Source organism: Salvelinus fontinalis, chromosome 18 (assembly GCF_029448725.1).
Source record: "Salvelinus fontinalis isolate EN_2023a chromosome 18, ASM2944872v1, whole genome shotgun sequence".
In the NCBI taxonomy this organism is placed as follows: domain Eukaryota; kingdom Metazoa; phylum Chordata; class Actinopteri; order Salmoniformes; family Salmonidae; genus Salvelinus; species Salvelinus fontinalis.
The window spans coordinates 12,448,944-12,465,945 of record NC_074682.1 but is presented as its reverse complement, the minus strand read 5'-3'; the positions used below and the strand labels follow the sequence as shown (position 1 = coordinate 12,465,945).

Genomic DNA, 17,002 nt, shown 5'->3' with positions numbered 1-17,002 from the left:
GCTGGTGCATGCAGTCAGGCGGTGGGTGTAGCTGGTGCATGCAGTCAGGCGGTGGGTGTAGCTGGTGCATGCAGTCAGGCGGTGGGTGTAGCTGGTGCATGCAGTCAGGCGGTGGGTGTAGCTGGTGCATGCAGTCAGGCGGTGGGTGTAGCTGGTGTATGAAGTCAGGAGGTGGGTGTAGCTGGTGCATGCAGTCAGGCGGTGGGTGTAGCGGGTGCATGCAGTCAGGCGGTGGGTGTAGCTGGTGTATGAAGTCAGGAGGTGGGTGTAGCTGGTGCATGCAGTCAGGAGGTGGGTGTAGCTGGTGCATGAAGTCAGGCGGTGGGTGTAGCTGGTGTATGAAGTCAGGCGGTGGGTGTAGCTGGTGTATGAAGTCAGGCGGTGGGTGTAGCTGGTGTATGAAGTCAGGCGGTGGGTGTAGCTGGTGCATGCAGTCAGGCGGTGGGTGTAGCTGGTGCATGCAGTCAGGCGGTGGGTGTAGCTGGTGCATGAAGTCAGGCGGTGGGTGTAGCTGGTGCATGAAGTCAGGCGGTGGGTGTAGCTGGTGCATGAAGTCAGGCGGTGGGTGTAGCTGGTGTATGAAGTCAGGCGGTGGGTGTAGCTGGTGCATGAAGTCAGGCGGTGGGTGTAGCTGGTGCATGAAGTCAGGCGGTGGGTGTAGCTGGTGTATGAAGTCAGGCGGTGGGTGTAGCTGGTGCATGCAGTCAGGCGGTGGGTGTAGCTGGTGCATGAAGTCAGGCGGTGGGTGTAGCTGGTGCATGAAGTCAGGCGGTGGGTGTAGCTGGTGCATGAAGTCAGGCGGTGGGTGTAGCTGGTGTATGAAGTCAGGCGGTGGGTGTAGCTGGTGCATGAAGTCAGGCGGTGGGTGTAGCTGGTGCATGAAGTCAGGCGGTGGGTGTAGCTGGTGTATGAAGTCAGGCGGTGGGTGTAGCTGGTGCATGCAGTCAGGCGGTGGGTGTAGCTGGTGCATGAAGTCAGGCGGTGGGTGTAGCTGGTGCATGAAGTCAGGCGGTGGGTGTAGCTGGTGCATGCAGTCAGGCGGTGGGTGTAGCTGGTGCATGAAGTCAGGCGGTGGGTGTAGCTGGTGCATGAAGTCAGGCGGTGGGTGTAGCTGGTGCATGAAGTCAGGCGGTGGGTGTAGCTGGTGCATGAAGTCAGGCGGTGGGTGTAGCTGGTGCATGCAGTCAGGCGGTGGGTGTAGCTGGTGCATGAAGTCAGGCGGTGGGTGTAGCTGGTGCATGAAGTCAGGCGGTGGGTGTAGCTGGTGCATGCAGTCAGGCGGTGGGTGTAGCTGGTGCATGCAGTCAGGCGGTGGGTGTAGCTGGTGCATGCAGTCAGGCGGTGGGTGTAGCTGGTGCATGCAGTCAGGCGGTGGGTGTAGCTGGTGCATGAAGTCAGGCGGTGGGTGTAGCTGGTGCATGCAGTCAGGCGGTGGGTGTAGCTGGTGCATGAAGTCAGGCGGTGGGTGTAGCTGGTGCATGAAGTCAGGCGGTGGGTGTAGCTGGTGCATGAAGTCAGGCGGTGGGTGTAGCTGGTGCATGCAGTCAGGCGGTGGGTGTAGCTGGTGCATGAAGTCAGGAGCAGGAGAGCAGAGGTGAGTGAACAACGCACTTTACTCAATAAAATAACACAAGTAACAGTACCAATGTGCGAACAATAACGGTTGGCACAAAACACGGATGAAAACAGCACCCGGACAAAACCTGACGGAAACGTACCGACCTGAACAATAAACAATCACACACAAAGACATGGGGGAAACAGAGGGTTAAATACAGGGCCAGTAATTGTGAAATGAAAACCAGGTGTGTGGGAAACAAAACCAAAACCAATGGAAAATGAAAAGTGGATCGGCGATGGCTAGAAGACCGTCGACCGCCGAGCACCGCCCGAACAAGGAGAGGGACCGACTTCGGCGGAAGTCGTGACAATTGGACGATATTGATGTCCTGCCTGAGCATTCGAAACGTTTAGAGTACTTTTGGGTGCCAGAGAAAATGTACGGGAGTAAAAAGTACATATTGTCTTTAGGAATGTAGTGGAGTAAATGTAAAATTTGTCAAAAATATGAATAGAAATGTAAAGTACAGATACCCAAAATGTAAGGCCTGGGTGTCGGAGTGTGAAGTCAAGCGCAGGAAACAGCAGGTTCAATAACAAATGTTCTTTAATGAACACGGAGAAAACTAGGCCACCCTACTAACACACTGGGTGTACTTCTTAACCAACCCCAGACACGGGGGAAACGAACACAGTCCAGCAAACAAGATGCACGAAACAAACACCACTACTTACTAACAAACAATCCCGCACAAAGAAACGTGCGGGCCGGATGACTAATAAGCCCAACTAATTAACCCTAATACAAAACAGGTGCGCCCAATAAACACATACGGAGGGGGAGAAAAGGATCAGTGGCAACTAATAGGCCGGTGACTACAACCGCCGAACGCCACCCGAACGGGAAGGAGAGCCTGCCTCGGTCGAAGTCGTGACACTAAAAAACTACTTAAGTAGTACTTTAAAGTATTTTTGATTTAAGTTCTTTACCCCACTGCAAGTAAGACACAAGTTCAGAGACATTTCTATCCATACATAATGAATTTACATTCATTTGTTTTATTTGACATTTGAAATGAATTATAGAGTGATAATTATTCATAATTATGGAGGCATGACTGTTTTTTAGTTTGTTGCTGATATCCCTATTTTACATGTATTTTCAGTCATCATTCCAGTCATCTTGATGTTTGCTTAGTATGATATTTACATTGAATTAAAGCCTGATAATCTGAAATAATCTCATACCGTACATATTGTTACCATTGTCACCAAGATCACCATTCCTTAAATGTGTCACACCCTGATCTGTTTCACCTGTCCTTGTGATTGTCTCCACCCCCCTCCAGGTGTCGCCCATCTTCCCCATTATCCCCTGTGTACTTATACCTGTGTTCTCTGTTTGTCTGTTGCCAGTTCGTCTTGTTTGTCAAGTCAACCAGTCTCTCTTTTTCTCGCTCTCCTGGTTTTGACCCTTGCTTGTCCTGACTCTGAGCCCGCCTGCCTGCCCCTGAGCCTGCCTGCCGACCTGTACCTTTTCCCCACCTCTGGATTGTTGACCTCTGCCTTCCCTGACCCTGCCTGCCGTCCAGTACCGTTGCCCCACCTCTAGTTTACTGACCCCTGCCTGCCTTGACCTGTCTATTTCCTGCCCCTGTTGGAATATTAAACCATTGTCAATTCAACGTGTCTGCATCTGGGTCTTACCTTGATTCCTGATCAAATGTGATGATGTACCTGGTGGGCTGATTAGTGAAGTAACAAGAAAGTCAATATCAATATCTACAAATAATGTATTCAATTATCTATTAGGCTAAAGCAATCATGTGTTATTAAGAGCACCTACACTTAATGGTTTAATTGCTTTACAAATTGTACTCCGGACACCAGATATGGACTTGATGCGGAGGTTGGCTCAGAAATGATGGGCAGATAGTGTTAGACTGCCATCTACTGTAACCAAAACAAGCCATTTTTAAATCCTAAAATATCTAATTTCCGCAAGCCAGTTTTGGTTGCTTGGATGGTTATTCATTATCACAATCAAAATCTTAGGGTATTGCAAAAATACCAGTCTTCCTTCAAAAAGCCAGACCACAGTAATTCTTGTTCTTGATAAGAGTCAATGACGGAATGATACACTACAAGACATTACTACTGCAATTATTAGTTGGGTTTGCATCAAACCATGTTACCAAGTTTCATTGTTACTCATAAACCTTCCATTGTTTACTCTTTCTTTACTGTATATCCTTAACAAATCCCTCTCTGAATGGTATGAATTAGTCTGTTAAAATAACTAAGGGAACAGCTAACATTCACTAGATTGTCCTCCTTTGCACAAAATTCGCCCCATCCTCTCCATTATCCACAGAATGGGTAGTCTCAGTAATTCCATTTCTCAAGCAACTCTTCCTGGTTCAGAGAAGTGAATTAAAGGCCGTGTGCCTCTCTTCCCCTTTCACTTTGCCCTGCCGCCAGCCAGGGTGCAACAACAACAGAAGTTCTACACCACTTTCTTACTAGTGCAAAAGGTAACTACAGAGTTGTGCATGACTAATTATGCTTTATCTAATACAATGTAACTCATATATGTTATGAACAGTACTGTATACCATATAGACTGTTTCTCTCAGTTTAAAAGTGATCTCGCGTTTAAAGAAGTGTCAGGGTATGAGAGAACCCATGTTGGTGTGTTTTGCAGGTATTTATGGTAAATGTATTGTAGAGTGCCGTGGTGTTATTTTATGAAAGCTGTCACTCATCAATCACCACTGAGTAAGCAAGCTAGATGGTGGGTGGCATACAGTGTGGTAAATTATACAGTCTGTCAAAAGCAGTGTTGGGGAGTAGTGAACTACAAGTAATTAAACTACATTTTGCAGTAGCTTCAAACCTAGGTAGTGTTTTCATCAGTAATGAATAACTTTTTTTGCCATGTAGCGCTGTACTGTTGCTAACTACTGAAACTACACAATATGTTTTTGCAAAAATAAAATACATGTGAAGTAGGCAATAATGTCCTCTCTTTTTTGGCATCAGACCTGCCTAATTGTCACTTGAAACATTGTTATAGGCTAAATTACACATTCACATGTTTTTGCATTTTGATTTCTACAATAGTTCCAATTTTGATATGAAAATTCTCCACAAAGTAGTTTGGATGTAGTGAACCACTTTTTCAAAGTAACTTCAGTTAAGCAAACAATCTTTTTCTTATGGGTAGCTTTAGCGTAGCTTAAAGGAAAATTCCACCCTAAAACGATAGGTTCATATTTGTTTCATTTGTCCATTGTTGACATAGTCCCAAACTGTTTTGCTTGGCAGCAATCAAGTTTTCAAGATAGATAACTTAAAGAAAACAGAAATCCTCCCCATATGATACATTCTGATGCAAAATGCATCATATGGGGATAATTTCGGTATTTTTAAAGTTACAGCTTGAAAACATGTTCCTTTAACTTCTTCCAGCATAAAGTACTTGGTAGCTTGGTAAACTATATTTTCCAAGTAGCTTTTCCAAAAGTGCTCTCTTTTTCTCTGGGTAGTTGAGGAACTGTCTATATGTGGTTTGAGAATTTCTTCAACATTCTCAATTTGAAAAGCCACCTAAAACTAATTCCAGTGGAGAGGGCCTTCAACAAACAGCCAACTCTCTACACCGAGTTCCTTCAAACGCACTAGTCACATGTCTGTGATTTAGCAAGCCAAATCTGTCTACTTTATTTTCCTTGCCTCTGTTAATTTCAGGCAAAGCATAATTCAATATAGGCCCAGCTCACGCTAACTCCTCACGGGTCATGTGTCTTTATCTGCAGCTCTGACAGAAACACTCAGCTCTTTCAGAGCCCTAAAGTGAATCAAGTCTGGATTGTACCATTTGGGTTTCTTCCCCATCCCCCAGGGCTCCAATCAGGACCTGTAAGGCCACTGTCGTGGCTGATTACATTATCTGATTGTCTGTCATTCAGAATCAGTTGCCAGTCAACAGAAAGAGGTTATCATTTCCAAAGTGATGATCACTGGGGTACTAAGCATGAGCATCTGTTGGTCTGTTAAAATTATGAGGTCAGATAATGATACCAGTTCAGTTTTCTTTTTTGCCCTTCTGACTGGCAAGCCCAAGATTGTGCAACTCCTCTTTAAAAGGATATGAAATATGGGACTTTGTTTCCCCAAGTGTTGATGGTGTCAGGGAAGCTGTGTGCAACAAAACAAGAAGTATTTGTCCATACAGAGGCAGAACTGAGCGTTTTCCCCTGTGTGCGGCTGCTCGGCCATGGAAACCCATTTCATGAAGCTCCCGACAACAGCTCCCACTGAAATCATGTAGTAACCAAAAAAGTGTAAAACAAATCAAAATATATTTTATATTTGAGATTCTTCAAAGTAGCCACCCTTTGTCTTGATGACAGCTTTGCACACTCTTGGCATTCTCTCAACCAGCTTCACCTGGAATGCTTTTCCAACAGTCTTGAAGGAGTTCCCACATATGCTGAGCACTTTTGGCTGCTTTTCCTTCACTCTGCGGTCCAACTCATCCCTAACCATCTCAATTGGGTTGAGGTCGGGTGATTGTGGAGGCCAGGTCATCTGATGCAGCACTCCATCCCTCTCCTTCTTGGTAAAATAACCCTTACACAGCCTGGAGATGTGTTGGGTCATTGTCCTGTTGAAAAACAAATGATAGTCCCAGTAAGCGCAAACCAGATGGGATGGCGTATCGCTGCGGTAGCCATGCTAGGAAGCGTGCCTTGAATGTTAAATAAATCACTGACATTGTCACCAGCAAAGCATCCCCGCACCATCACACCTCCTTCTCTTCCATGCTTCACAGTGGGAACTACACATGCAGAGATCATCCGTTCACCAACTCTGCATCTCACAAAGACGGAGGTTAGAACCAAAAATCTCCAATTTGGACTCATCAGACCAAAGGATTGATTTCAACCAGTCTAATGTCCATTGCGCGTGTTTGTTGGCCCAAGCAAGTCTCTTCTTCTTATTGGTGTCCTTTAGTAGTGGTTTCTTTGCAGCAATTTGACCATGAAGGTTGATGTTGAGATGTGTCTGTTACTTGAACACTGTGAAGCATTTGTTTGAACTTTTGAGGCTGGTAACTCTAATGAACTTATCCTCTGCAGCAGAGGTAACTCTGGGTCTTCCTTCATGAGAGCCAGTTTCATCATAGCGCTTGATGGTTTTTCTGACTGCACTTAAAGAAACTTTCAAAGTTCCGGATTGACTGGATAGCTAAATTATCCATGATATGACCATATTATAACTATTCCATGTCAGCTCAGAATCAAACCCCCCCCCCCTGTCACATCGCATTTGGGGAAGCCCAAATGTCTGAAGAATGTTGCCATTTCTATTATGACAAACAATTCACCTGCAATGTAGAATATATATATTATTGTTGGTTTGTCCCCCATACAGGTGACTGCTGTCAAGATGTCTCCATGCTGTTGGCTGCCTCTGTTGGCTCTCGTCCACTTAGTTCTGGCCACCAACCCTGGAGTCAAGGTCAAACTCACAGAGAAGGGCATTGAATATGGTAGGTGTAAGGCAAGGGCAATAGAGCTAAATGTGTGTGTTTGTGTGTTGTGATCATTCTGTCCCAATCCCCTGCTATCCTGTCTTGTTCACAGGCAAACAGATTGGGATGGCATCTCTGCAGCAGAAACTCAAGACCATGAAGGTCCCAGACCTCTCTGGGACAGAGCGAGTTGCTCCCATTGGCAAGGTCAAGTACAGTTTGACAGGGTAAGGGAGTAAATCCAATATATTGCATTGATCTGCATATCTCATGTAAATTGTTGTTGATATAGTCAACTGTGCTTACAAATATTACAGTGTTCACAATACTCAATTTTATCCTCCAGAATAACGATAGTGAATCTGGGACTGCCGAACTCTGCTCTGGCACTGGTGCCAGATACTGGAATCAGCCTAAGCATTACTAATGCCTTCATCAGCCTGCATGGGAACTGGAAGATCCGATATCTCAGTTTCATGTAAGTGCATCCTCGGGACCAGCTGGATTGTTCCAAGCAAGCTGGAACTAAAGACTGCACACCAGTGGAGGCTGCTGAGGGGAGGACGGCTCATAATAATGGCTGGAACAGAGTCCGTGGTTTCTGTATGGTCGATACCACTCCGTTGACTCCATTCCAGCCATTATTATGAGCCGTCCTCCCTCCCCTCAGCAGCCTCCACTGCTACACACCCAGTACATCCCCAGGACAAGGTTTGAACAACACTGCACAATTTTCTCTTGGGTCTGTCTATAAAACAAAGGACTCGATCCACAATCCTTATTTTCTCGGTAACAATCTAGTAAAGACAGTGGCTCCTTCGACCTGGAGGTGAATGGACTCACCGTCACTGACAGTATTACAATCAAGAGTGATGAGACTGGCAGGCCAACGGTCAGCAGTGTCAACTGTGTGGCTAACGTGGGCAGTGCCAGCATCAAGTTCCATGGTGGAGCAAGGTAACTAGACTATAAAGCTGCACAAAAAACTACAGTCCACTAAAAACTTTGTGAGAATGCATGTTACCGAATAAGGAAGCCTAATCAAACCGCAGTGTCATAAAATGATTGCAATGTGGATTTATTGTGCTTTGGTTCTTGTTTCCCAGCTGGCTGTACAACCTTTTCAGTACCTACATTGACAAGGCCCTGCGCAGTTCTCTGCAGAAACAGGTGAGAGACAGTGTAATGCCAGACCGCAAACTCAACCAATAACTCTCTTCCTCTCTGACTGATCTCACTTCCTCTTTGACTCACTTCAACAAACACAACTGGTTATTCTTCTTCTGTTCTCTTGGCAATAATAATCGCTGTTTCATTGTTACAGATCTGTCCCCTAGTGGCTGATACTATTACTGACATGAACCCACACCTCAAAACTCTCAATGGTATTTTTATTATTTTTTTATTTCACCTTTATTTAACCAGGTAGGCTAGTTGAGAACAAGTTCTCATTTGCAACTGCGACCTGGCCAAGATAAAGCAAAGCAGTTCGAAACACAACTTGTACATAAGAACGTATGATAATGAATCGATTAGTTCATTGTTGTGTAATTCATAGGCTACTAAATTGATTAAAATATATATCTATTATTCTGCCATTTTGAAGTTCTAGCCAAAGTGGACAAGTATGCTGAAGTTGAATATTCCATGGTGACATCACCCACCATTTCAAATGCTTCCATTGATTTCAGCTTGAAGGTGAGAACTCCAGATTTCCGACTACAAATGTATCCGTTGAAAGGTGTAAACAAGCAAGAGGCATAAAGGTCAAACCTCTCTATCTCTGCAGGGTGAGTTCTACAACATTGGGAAGCACCAGGAGCCTCCGTTCTCCCCCACGCCCTTCTCCCTGCCTCCTCAGGTCAACAACATGCTCTACATCGGAATCTCAGCCTTCACCACCAACTCTGCAGGCTTCGTGTACAACAATGCTGGAGCACTTAGCCTCTATATCACCGATGATATGGTGAGGATCCCTTCACAACTGCAAACGTGTTTGTTCCAGACTCGTCCACAGAGTGATACAGAGTCCTCCTCTCTATTTTCTCCTGACAGATCCCTCCAAGCTCTCCCATTCGGCTGAACACCAGAACGTTTGGGGCCTTCATTCCAGAGGTGATAAACACAACCCACCATTGTCTTCATTTTACCTCACAATATTCAGAATAGTACAGAATGACATTACTGTCCCTCTACAAACAGAAACATGCCTTTGTTCAAACATCTAAGTAAAGATACCATGAGTGTTCTTCTCAGGTCAGAAGAGTGAAGATGTTCTTCTGTGCTCAGATATCCAAGCGTTTCCCTGGCATGATGATGAAGCTGCTGGTGAAGACGGTGAAAGAGCCCACCATCTTCTTTGAGCCCAACAACGTGACTGTCCAGGCCAGTGGCAGCGTGACAGCCTACGCCATCCAGCCCAACACCACCCTCTCTCCCCTCTTCGTCCTCAACATGGTCAGTCAGTCACTATGTCAGTCACTCAATCAGGAGGTAGAATGCCGTAGGTCAGACTGTCAGAGTGATACATAACTCTACAAGCTCTCTGTTCTCACTACAGGAGGGTAGTGTCAGTGCGCGACTGTACGTGACCGGGGTGAAGTTGGCCGGGGCTGTCAGTCTGAACAAGTGAGTATGATTGTCTACACGGGTGCAAAAGGGGAAGAAATCATTTTTCTGGAACTGACAAAAGAAATTGAATGCGGTCTTCTTTTCACAGAATTGAGATGACTCTGGAAACGAGTTATGTGGGACAGTTTCAGGTAAGAATGACATATTCAGAGCTTGTAACATGAATATTAATAGCTTTTTAAACACTTAAACACACTGAATCTAAACACTGAAACAGGTTCGATCTCTTGACAACATCTTCCTGATGGTTCTGAAAGTGGCTGTGATACCAAAGGTCAATGGTGAGTGCTTTCCTTCCTTGATTATTTATATTTATCCTCTCTTTTGATATTTTAGGTGGAAATTGTGCACCAATATTGAATTTTAAAAGCCTGTTAAATTAAATAAAGTGCCCATTAATATCAACCACATGGAGAATACAATAAATCTGTCACTTCTAGGAAGATTTTAACCCATTTAATTCCCCAATTTCTCCAAGTTTAATTAACCATCATTGTAAAACCCTAGATATTTTGTTGCTTTGTGTTAGGTGAGAATTATCGGTTAATTGAATGATTAGAATATTCCGCCCTGAAACATATAATTGTATGGAAGTGATTAGAATGTATAACATCCAATCAATAAATGTGTAGTCTAGTCAGAATTAGGGTCAAGACAATGTCTTTATGGTATTGTAAACACAGACTGTCTGAGCCCGGTGCCGACCTGACTAGAGATTTGGGAGAGAACGGGGAGTATGTCTCAAGGACAAGGTCACTAATCTCTGGTGGCTGGGTAGCAGGACATGTGTGTGTGTCTGTTTCTATGGGTGTGTGTGTGTGTGTGCGTCTGTTTGTATGCATGTGTGTGTGTGCGTCTGTTTGTATGCATGTGTGTGTGTGTGCGTATGGTTGTGAATGTGTGGGCGTGAGAAGTCAGTATAAAATGAATTGTTTTGTATTCCTGACTTTAGAACGTTCCGTGAATAAACCTTTTTGACTATTTAGCTGGGTCTCCTGTTTCATTCGACCAGGATCTTACAAATTCTGGTTTGCAGACTGAGTAATGTATTTAAATTGGGTTATGAACCTGGAGAACAAAATTCTCTTATCACTTTGACTAAGTCATTTCTGAATATTATTTATTTAATGTGATTAGTGATTCATTTACGTCTGTCCCTCATTTTAAGGTCAACCCTGAACTCTCGTTTCAATATGGTGAAAATATTCCTTTTTAAAAATGTTGAAAGAAACATTGAACATCTAATAGTCAAATCAGAGTGTAAAAGCAGGTTCTACTCTTTTCAGCCATTTTCTGGTGTTTTGTGGTGAACAACTGAGTGGGTCGAGCATAACACGTCAACCCTGTCACGCATACAGGCGAGAAATGTTAACTATTTCATTTTTTGGGTGAAACTTGCATTCAATTACCCTCCCTGTGGCACACAAGCTTCTAATCCCCCTGTCACTAGGGGATTTATGAATGATTTAAGATGAAGTCATCCATCCTGTTAGTTCATTTTTTAAATTTAACCTCGAGGTTGGAAAACATGTTTTTTTTTTGTTGAAATCAAGTTTTCTTTGACTAAGATTCCATTTGAGGAGTGTATTGGTGGAAAGACAGATTAATTGTTTCTGCAATGATTAACCACTGTGTTTTTATCCTATAGCTCGCCTAGAGAAGGGTTTTCCCCTTCCGTCTATTGGAAAGATGAACCTTGTCAACACCCAGCTGCAGGTCCTGAAGGTACATTATATCTAAGAGCTCAGTGCTACCAACATCTATCATTTACAATATCTCCTATACTATAAACAGTGTGTGTCCTATATTTGACAAGCTACTGTTGCTTTTCTCTCTTCAGGACTACATGCTGATTGGGACAGACGTTCAGTTCACATGATAAGTGCCATGTAAATCTCACTGCAAATCAACAATCAAATCAAACCAACGAGACATGCAATTAACATTTAAAAATCTAAATCTATTATACATAACAATACACCACATTCTTAAATATCTTTCAATCGTTTCAGTGTTCCACTTTCGTCCAATTTATAATGAATATATTTGTATAATTAAACAAATCACAATAAAGCTTTTTTATTTTATTTGACAAAAGTCTTCTTCAGTCAGTTGTCTCTGGATTGGATCTTTGTCGATGTTACATCTGCGTCGTGGTGCCACAGAAGACGTCCACTCCACACTCACTTTCAGGGTACAGAGGACTAGACACCGTGTCTAGCGACTGAAGCCAGTTGTCCATCATGGCGGTGGTCAGGTAAACGTGTGGCTGAGTCACTCAGAGAGGTGTGGCTGAGGGCGTGTCCTCTCAGGCTCTGGGAATTGGCTGATTCTATCTGTATGGGAGACAGGCCAGTCAGCCACAGGGCAGGAACAGCGCAGTTCTAAGCATGGTGCCCAATTACCTTTAAAATGGCTTATTTCTTGAAAATAACTACTTAAGCCCTTATAAGGACCTAAGCACTTAAATAAACATCCATCAAAGCAAAGCTTTTCATACATACAGAATAATTGAAAGAGAGAAGTCTTGTTGTGACTAAGTGTGATAGAAAATGTCGTATGAAACAGCTACGGCAGAATGAAAGTGTACCTTGACCAGGACATAGTCTCCCGGGTTGATGGGGGAAGTGTGTGTGTCAGTGGGCTGACCAGCCACTTCCCGCCGAGGGAAAATCACCTTCACGTTGCCATCGTTCCTCCCACACAGATCCTGAGCTGATCTCTTACTCTCCTGGTGGGACATGAAAACAAGGTCAATTGAAATTGGAACGATGTGGGACAATTAAGTACCATTGCCTATATGTGAATTAAAGTGGGCTTTACATGAGTCGCCCGGGCGAATTTTGAATCCTCGTTGGCTCGACCTGCTTTAATACTACGTTTGCATGCCACGGGTAAATATGAATCGGTCAGGTCTAAATTGCTAGTCTCACCATGCAGGGTAAGTCTGAGGTGTGGGGAGCAGGGGCTCATGGCTCAATTAATTTCTATTTAAAGATGTACATTATGCTAATAGTAACCATATAATAAGTAGGCATAGCAGTTTCTCCCCATCAGGTCAGGTGGAAAGGCCAAGCATTGGGCCCAAGATATGAGGAGAGCGCTTTATTTCAAGAGCAGAAGAAAATGGTACTCACTCCCTCCACTAGGACGAGCTGTGTACAGCCGATGAGGGCGGAGTTGACCTTGGTGGCCTCTTCCCTGAACATGCAGATGAGCTCCTTGAGCCGCCGCTGCTTCACCTCCGCTGGCACGTCGTCCTGAAGACGATGGAACGCATGGGTTTTCTGGGAGAGAAGACACAGCAGTGTACACAGGATATACGGCATTAACACAATAAATGACATTTAATTTACTCTTGAAAATATTGTCTAATTTAGAGGGGCCTGGACTTCGTAACACAAACTCTATAGACCTCCGGGGGAAAAAACTATGGTTGCGAACCCATGCTCTACACCAATGGTATTGACAGAACATGTGGAATCATTTCCAGTACGTTAATGGAGTTGAACGGACCTTCCGCATACTGTAGGCAAAGAGGAAGCCCACGTTGTAGCGCACCTCCCTGATCAGAGACAGGGTCTGCAGGTGGTCCTCTTCTGTCTCCCCACAGAACCCAGAGATGAAGTCACTGCTCAGGCTCACCCCTGAGACAGACACACAGGACTGAACCGTCACTGACCCAATGGCAATAAGACAGTTGGTGCTTTGAAAAGCATATTACTCAAGATGTCGTTGGCATGCAGCCAATGTGCATAGCCGAACCAGTCTGCAACGGTTACCTGAATTCACAGCAACTATTCATCACAAAGAAACGTATAAACAAGTTGAGGTGGTCTACCTGGGATTATTCTCTTGATGTTATCCACAAGCTCCAGGTAAGCCTCTCTACTATAGCTGAAATTTCCAAAATGGACACAATTAAGACGACGAACATATTTGAATCTGTTTCCATGGATGTCGTTACATTTCTATTTGAGAGCAGAGTAAAAGCTGAAACAGAAGAGATGTATTACCCCCTCCGCATGGCCTGTAGGACTGTGCTGCTGCCACTCTGAGCCGGGAGGTGGATCTGCTTACAGATGTTCGCCCTCTCTTTTATCAGCTGCAACACCTACACACAAACACCAGGGTCACAATGTCCACGTCAACTTTTCAATGCTGAGAAAAATCTACTTTATAAACTGGGTGGTTCGAGCCATGAATGCTGATTGGCTGACAGACCATATACCACGGGCATGACAAAACATGTATTTTTACTGTTGTAATTACATTGTTAACCAGTTCATAATTGCAATAAGGCACCTCTGGGGTTTGTGGTATACGGCCAATATACCACGGCTAAGGGCTGTATGCAGGCACCCCCCGTTGCGTAGTTGCGTAAGATCAGCCCTTAGCCGTGGTATATTGGCCATATACCACACCCCCTCGTGCTTTATTGCTTAAGTATATCCTTCAATGGTCAAATGTTTACCTTACATTTTTGCTTGAGATTAGTGTATGTGTGTAGCAGTGAACAGAATAAGAACAAAGTGCATTCTTTACAATCTTACAGACTATTAGAATAACAATATAATCCCAATACTAGAAACGTCAGTTTGCCTTTGGACTCCATTTGTACCTCATCAGGGAAGTCCTTGGGATGAGGGGAGGTGAACCTGATTCTCATGCCCGGGTCTATGAGGGACACTCTGTCCAGCAGGTCAGCAAAGCGCAGGCCCCCGGGCCGGGCTCGGTACACCGTCCTAAAGCCCCGGCTCAGCTGGCCTGGCTCTGAACTACAGAACTGTTCTTCTGATGTGTCCCTGTAGCTGTTCACATTCTGACCCAACAGGGTCACCTCCTTCACGCCCTGGTACAGAACAAAAACACAGCAATGCTAAGAATAGCTTAAGCCAGCAGCATACCACCCTGCATACCACTGCTGGCTTGCTTCTGAAGCTAAGCAGGGTTGGTCCTGGTCAGTCCCTGGATGGGAGACCAGATGCTGCTGGAAGTGGTGTTGGAGGGCCAGTAGGAGGCACTCTTTCCTCTGGTCTAAAAAAAAAAATATCCCAATGCCCCAGGGCAGTGATTGGGGACACTGCCCTGTGTAGGGTGCCGTCTTTCGGATGGGACGTTAAACGGGTGTCCTGACTCTCTGAGGTCATTAAAGATCCCATGGCACTTATCGTAAGAGTAGGGGTGTTAACCCCGGTGTCCTGGCTAAATTCCCAATCTGGCCCTCAAACCATCATGGTCACCTAATAATCCCCAGTTTACAATTGGCTCATTCATCCCCCTCCTCTCCCCTGTAACTATTCCCCAGGTTGTTGCTGCAAATGAGAACGTGTTCTCAGTCAACTTACCTGGTAAAATAACGGTAAAATAAATAAAAAAATGTTTTTAAAAAGCCTGCATACAGTCCATTAAGACACAAACAAGAGAGGTAACTGCACACCTGAGAGACATTTAAAACACTGACCTGCTCCGACAGGATATGGACTTCCTCAAGGATAGAGGACACTGGTCGACTCCTCTCTCGACCTCGAGTGAACGGGACAATGCAGTAGCTGCACATGTTATCACACCCTCGCATGATGGACCTATAAAGCAGAGAGGGACATGAGGATGCAGGATCAAGGTCAATGTCCTGTATTCAATTCTATATGCAATTCTAGGGTCCTGTGTAACTCTTCTGATCGTAAATGGTCAAATGCACCAGAGTACATTCAACCTGACAAATAAACACTTGCCTAGCTGTACAAGATGTGACAGACAGTCAGAGAGACACTCACACAAAAGCGCTGTAACCCTGGGGGGAGTGGTGAACTGGCATGACATCAGCATATGTCTCCTCTAGCGACAGCAGCACGTTGCTAGCCTGCTGACCACCATGGGCCACAGACAGGAGGCGAGGAAGGTCCCGGTATGCATCTGGACCAGCCAGAACATCCAACAGCTTCTCCCTCTCCAGCAGCTCAGACTTCAGCCTCTCGGCCATGCAACCTGGGGCCACAAAAATACAGGGGATCAGAGCCAGCATGAATGCTGTGTTGATCCTAGAGTGTCGGTTCAGACAGGGACATCAAATGTATCAGTCACAAGTCAGACTGTAACTCATTCACCTAAGACTCCAATTTTCATGGGTACGCGGGTCTTTAAGCGTCTTTTCTTCATGGCTGTGAGTTGCTGTAGTCTGTTCCAGATTGTTTGTTCTGCTTTTTCTCTGTGCGAAGCAGAGCAGGGAAAACCTTGCTTGAGTATGTTGAAAGTTCAGTGAACAAAACTTAAGTAAAAATGCCTCCCTGTCCCAAAAAGACTTCGAACTTTACCTTATGGAGCATGTAACAAGGAGGACAACATCAGCCTGAAAGAGATAAAATGTATATTTAAACCACAGGTTTCTGTCAATATAAATATTTGGTAATGCACATTTTAATCCTCCTAAAAAGTGAAAGTCATGTGTACCTCAGCGACATCACTTGTGCGTTGATATCCCTTCTTCTGCAATATTGACCAGGCAATTTCTGTGTCGTTGACGTTCATCTGACAGCCATAGGTTTCAAAACACACTGTAAAAAAATAAATCAACATGCATTATTTAAACGGTCATTAACAGAAGACGACTTTTTTGCTATCCGTGATGTGAAAGTGCTGTGCACAAACCTGTCCTAGAGTTCCCAATTTCTGAGTCCTCAGGAAGATATGCATGCTTGTCAGTGTCTATCAAATCATCAGTGATAACAGGTTGCTGTTTGTTGACAGAAGCTCCCTTGACAAAGTCATGAAATCTTGGACCTGTGGCTATTTGAGTCTTGAATTGATCTGCCCTGCTCTCCTCGTTAGAATGAACGCTGACTGGCTTTGAACAACACAATCTGTGTTGCAAGCTCCATCTAGGTAACCATTGTTCAAAAGTAAGAAAAATAGGTCTTAAACGGTTGGTGTTTCTCATGTTTGTCAAATACGTCTATAACGTCAATTACCGCGACATTTTTGCAATGGGTGAAAACGTGAAAACAATGTTCAAAATAGCTCAAGTTAGCCAGCTAACGTTAGTGGCTTGACATCTGAAAAAGAGCCCTCCGAATTTGTACTCAGCAGGTGCTGCAGCTTTCGTATGTCATCATTGTCGGTTGAATACTACATTTGCCCTATTGAAGTCGTTTTAATCCTCAAATTGTCATTCGGTACACAAAGAAATTTGCCAGCGTGATCTTCACGTCTCATGTGTTAAACAACTGCCGTCAGTCAATCGCGTCCTCAAGGACGTACAATATTGCGGTCCGT

At 44.5% G+C, this 17,002-nt stretch overlaps 2 protein-coding genes across 3 annotated transcripts; one reads left to right on the top strand and one right to left on the bottom strand.

The window, feature by feature from the left end:
* Positions 1 to 4,036: 4,036 nt before the first annotated feature.
* Positions 4,037 to 11,817, top strand: LOC129815000 (bactericidal permeability-increasing protein-like). The gene is made up of 16 exons (XM_055868223.1): positions 4,037 to 4,094; positions 7,000 to 7,117; positions 7,212 to 7,326; positions 7,446 to 7,577; positions 7,901 to 8,056; positions 8,206 to 8,269; positions 8,424 to 8,484; positions 8,706 to 8,797; positions 8,889 to 9,065; positions 9,155 to 9,214; positions 9,389 to 9,556; positions 9,660 to 9,727; positions 9,819 to 9,861; positions 9,948 to 10,011; positions 11,379 to 11,455; positions 11,571 to 11,817. Exons 2-16 carry the CDS (start codon positions 7,015 to 7,017, stop codon positions 11,607 to 11,609), a joined length of 1,419 nt encoding a protein of 472 aa, XP_055724198.1. The 5' UTR covers positions 4,037 to 4,094; positions 7,000 to 7,014; the 3' UTR covers positions 11,610 to 11,817.
* cdk5rap1 (CDK5 regulatory subunit associated protein 1) lies at positions 11,794 to 16,992 on the bottom strand. 2 transcript variants are annotated; one of them, XM_055868222.1, is made up of 13 exons: positions 16,379 to 16,992; positions 16,181 to 16,284; positions 16,045 to 16,079; positions 15,838 to 15,938; positions 15,508 to 15,718; positions 15,195 to 15,315; positions 14,352 to 14,582; positions 13,747 to 13,844; positions 13,572 to 13,627; positions 13,247 to 13,377; positions 12,868 to 12,990; positions 12,321 to 12,461; positions 11,794 to 12,066 (listed from the first exon to the last, which is right to left on the bottom strand). In XM_055868222.1, the coding sequence occupies exons 1-13, from the start codon at positions 16,665 to 16,667 to the stop codon at positions 11,935 to 11,937; spliced, it is 1,773 nt and encodes a 590-aa protein (XP_055724197.1). In that variant the 5' UTR covers positions 16,668 to 16,992; the 3' UTR covers positions 11,794 to 11,934. The 2 variants fall into 2 exon arrangements, with proteins under 2 accessions (XP_055724197.1, XP_055724196.1); XM_055868221.1 differs by having other exon boundaries at positions 12,868 to 13,017; positions 16,379 to 16,991.
* Positions 16,993 to 17,002: the final 10 nt, after the last annotated feature.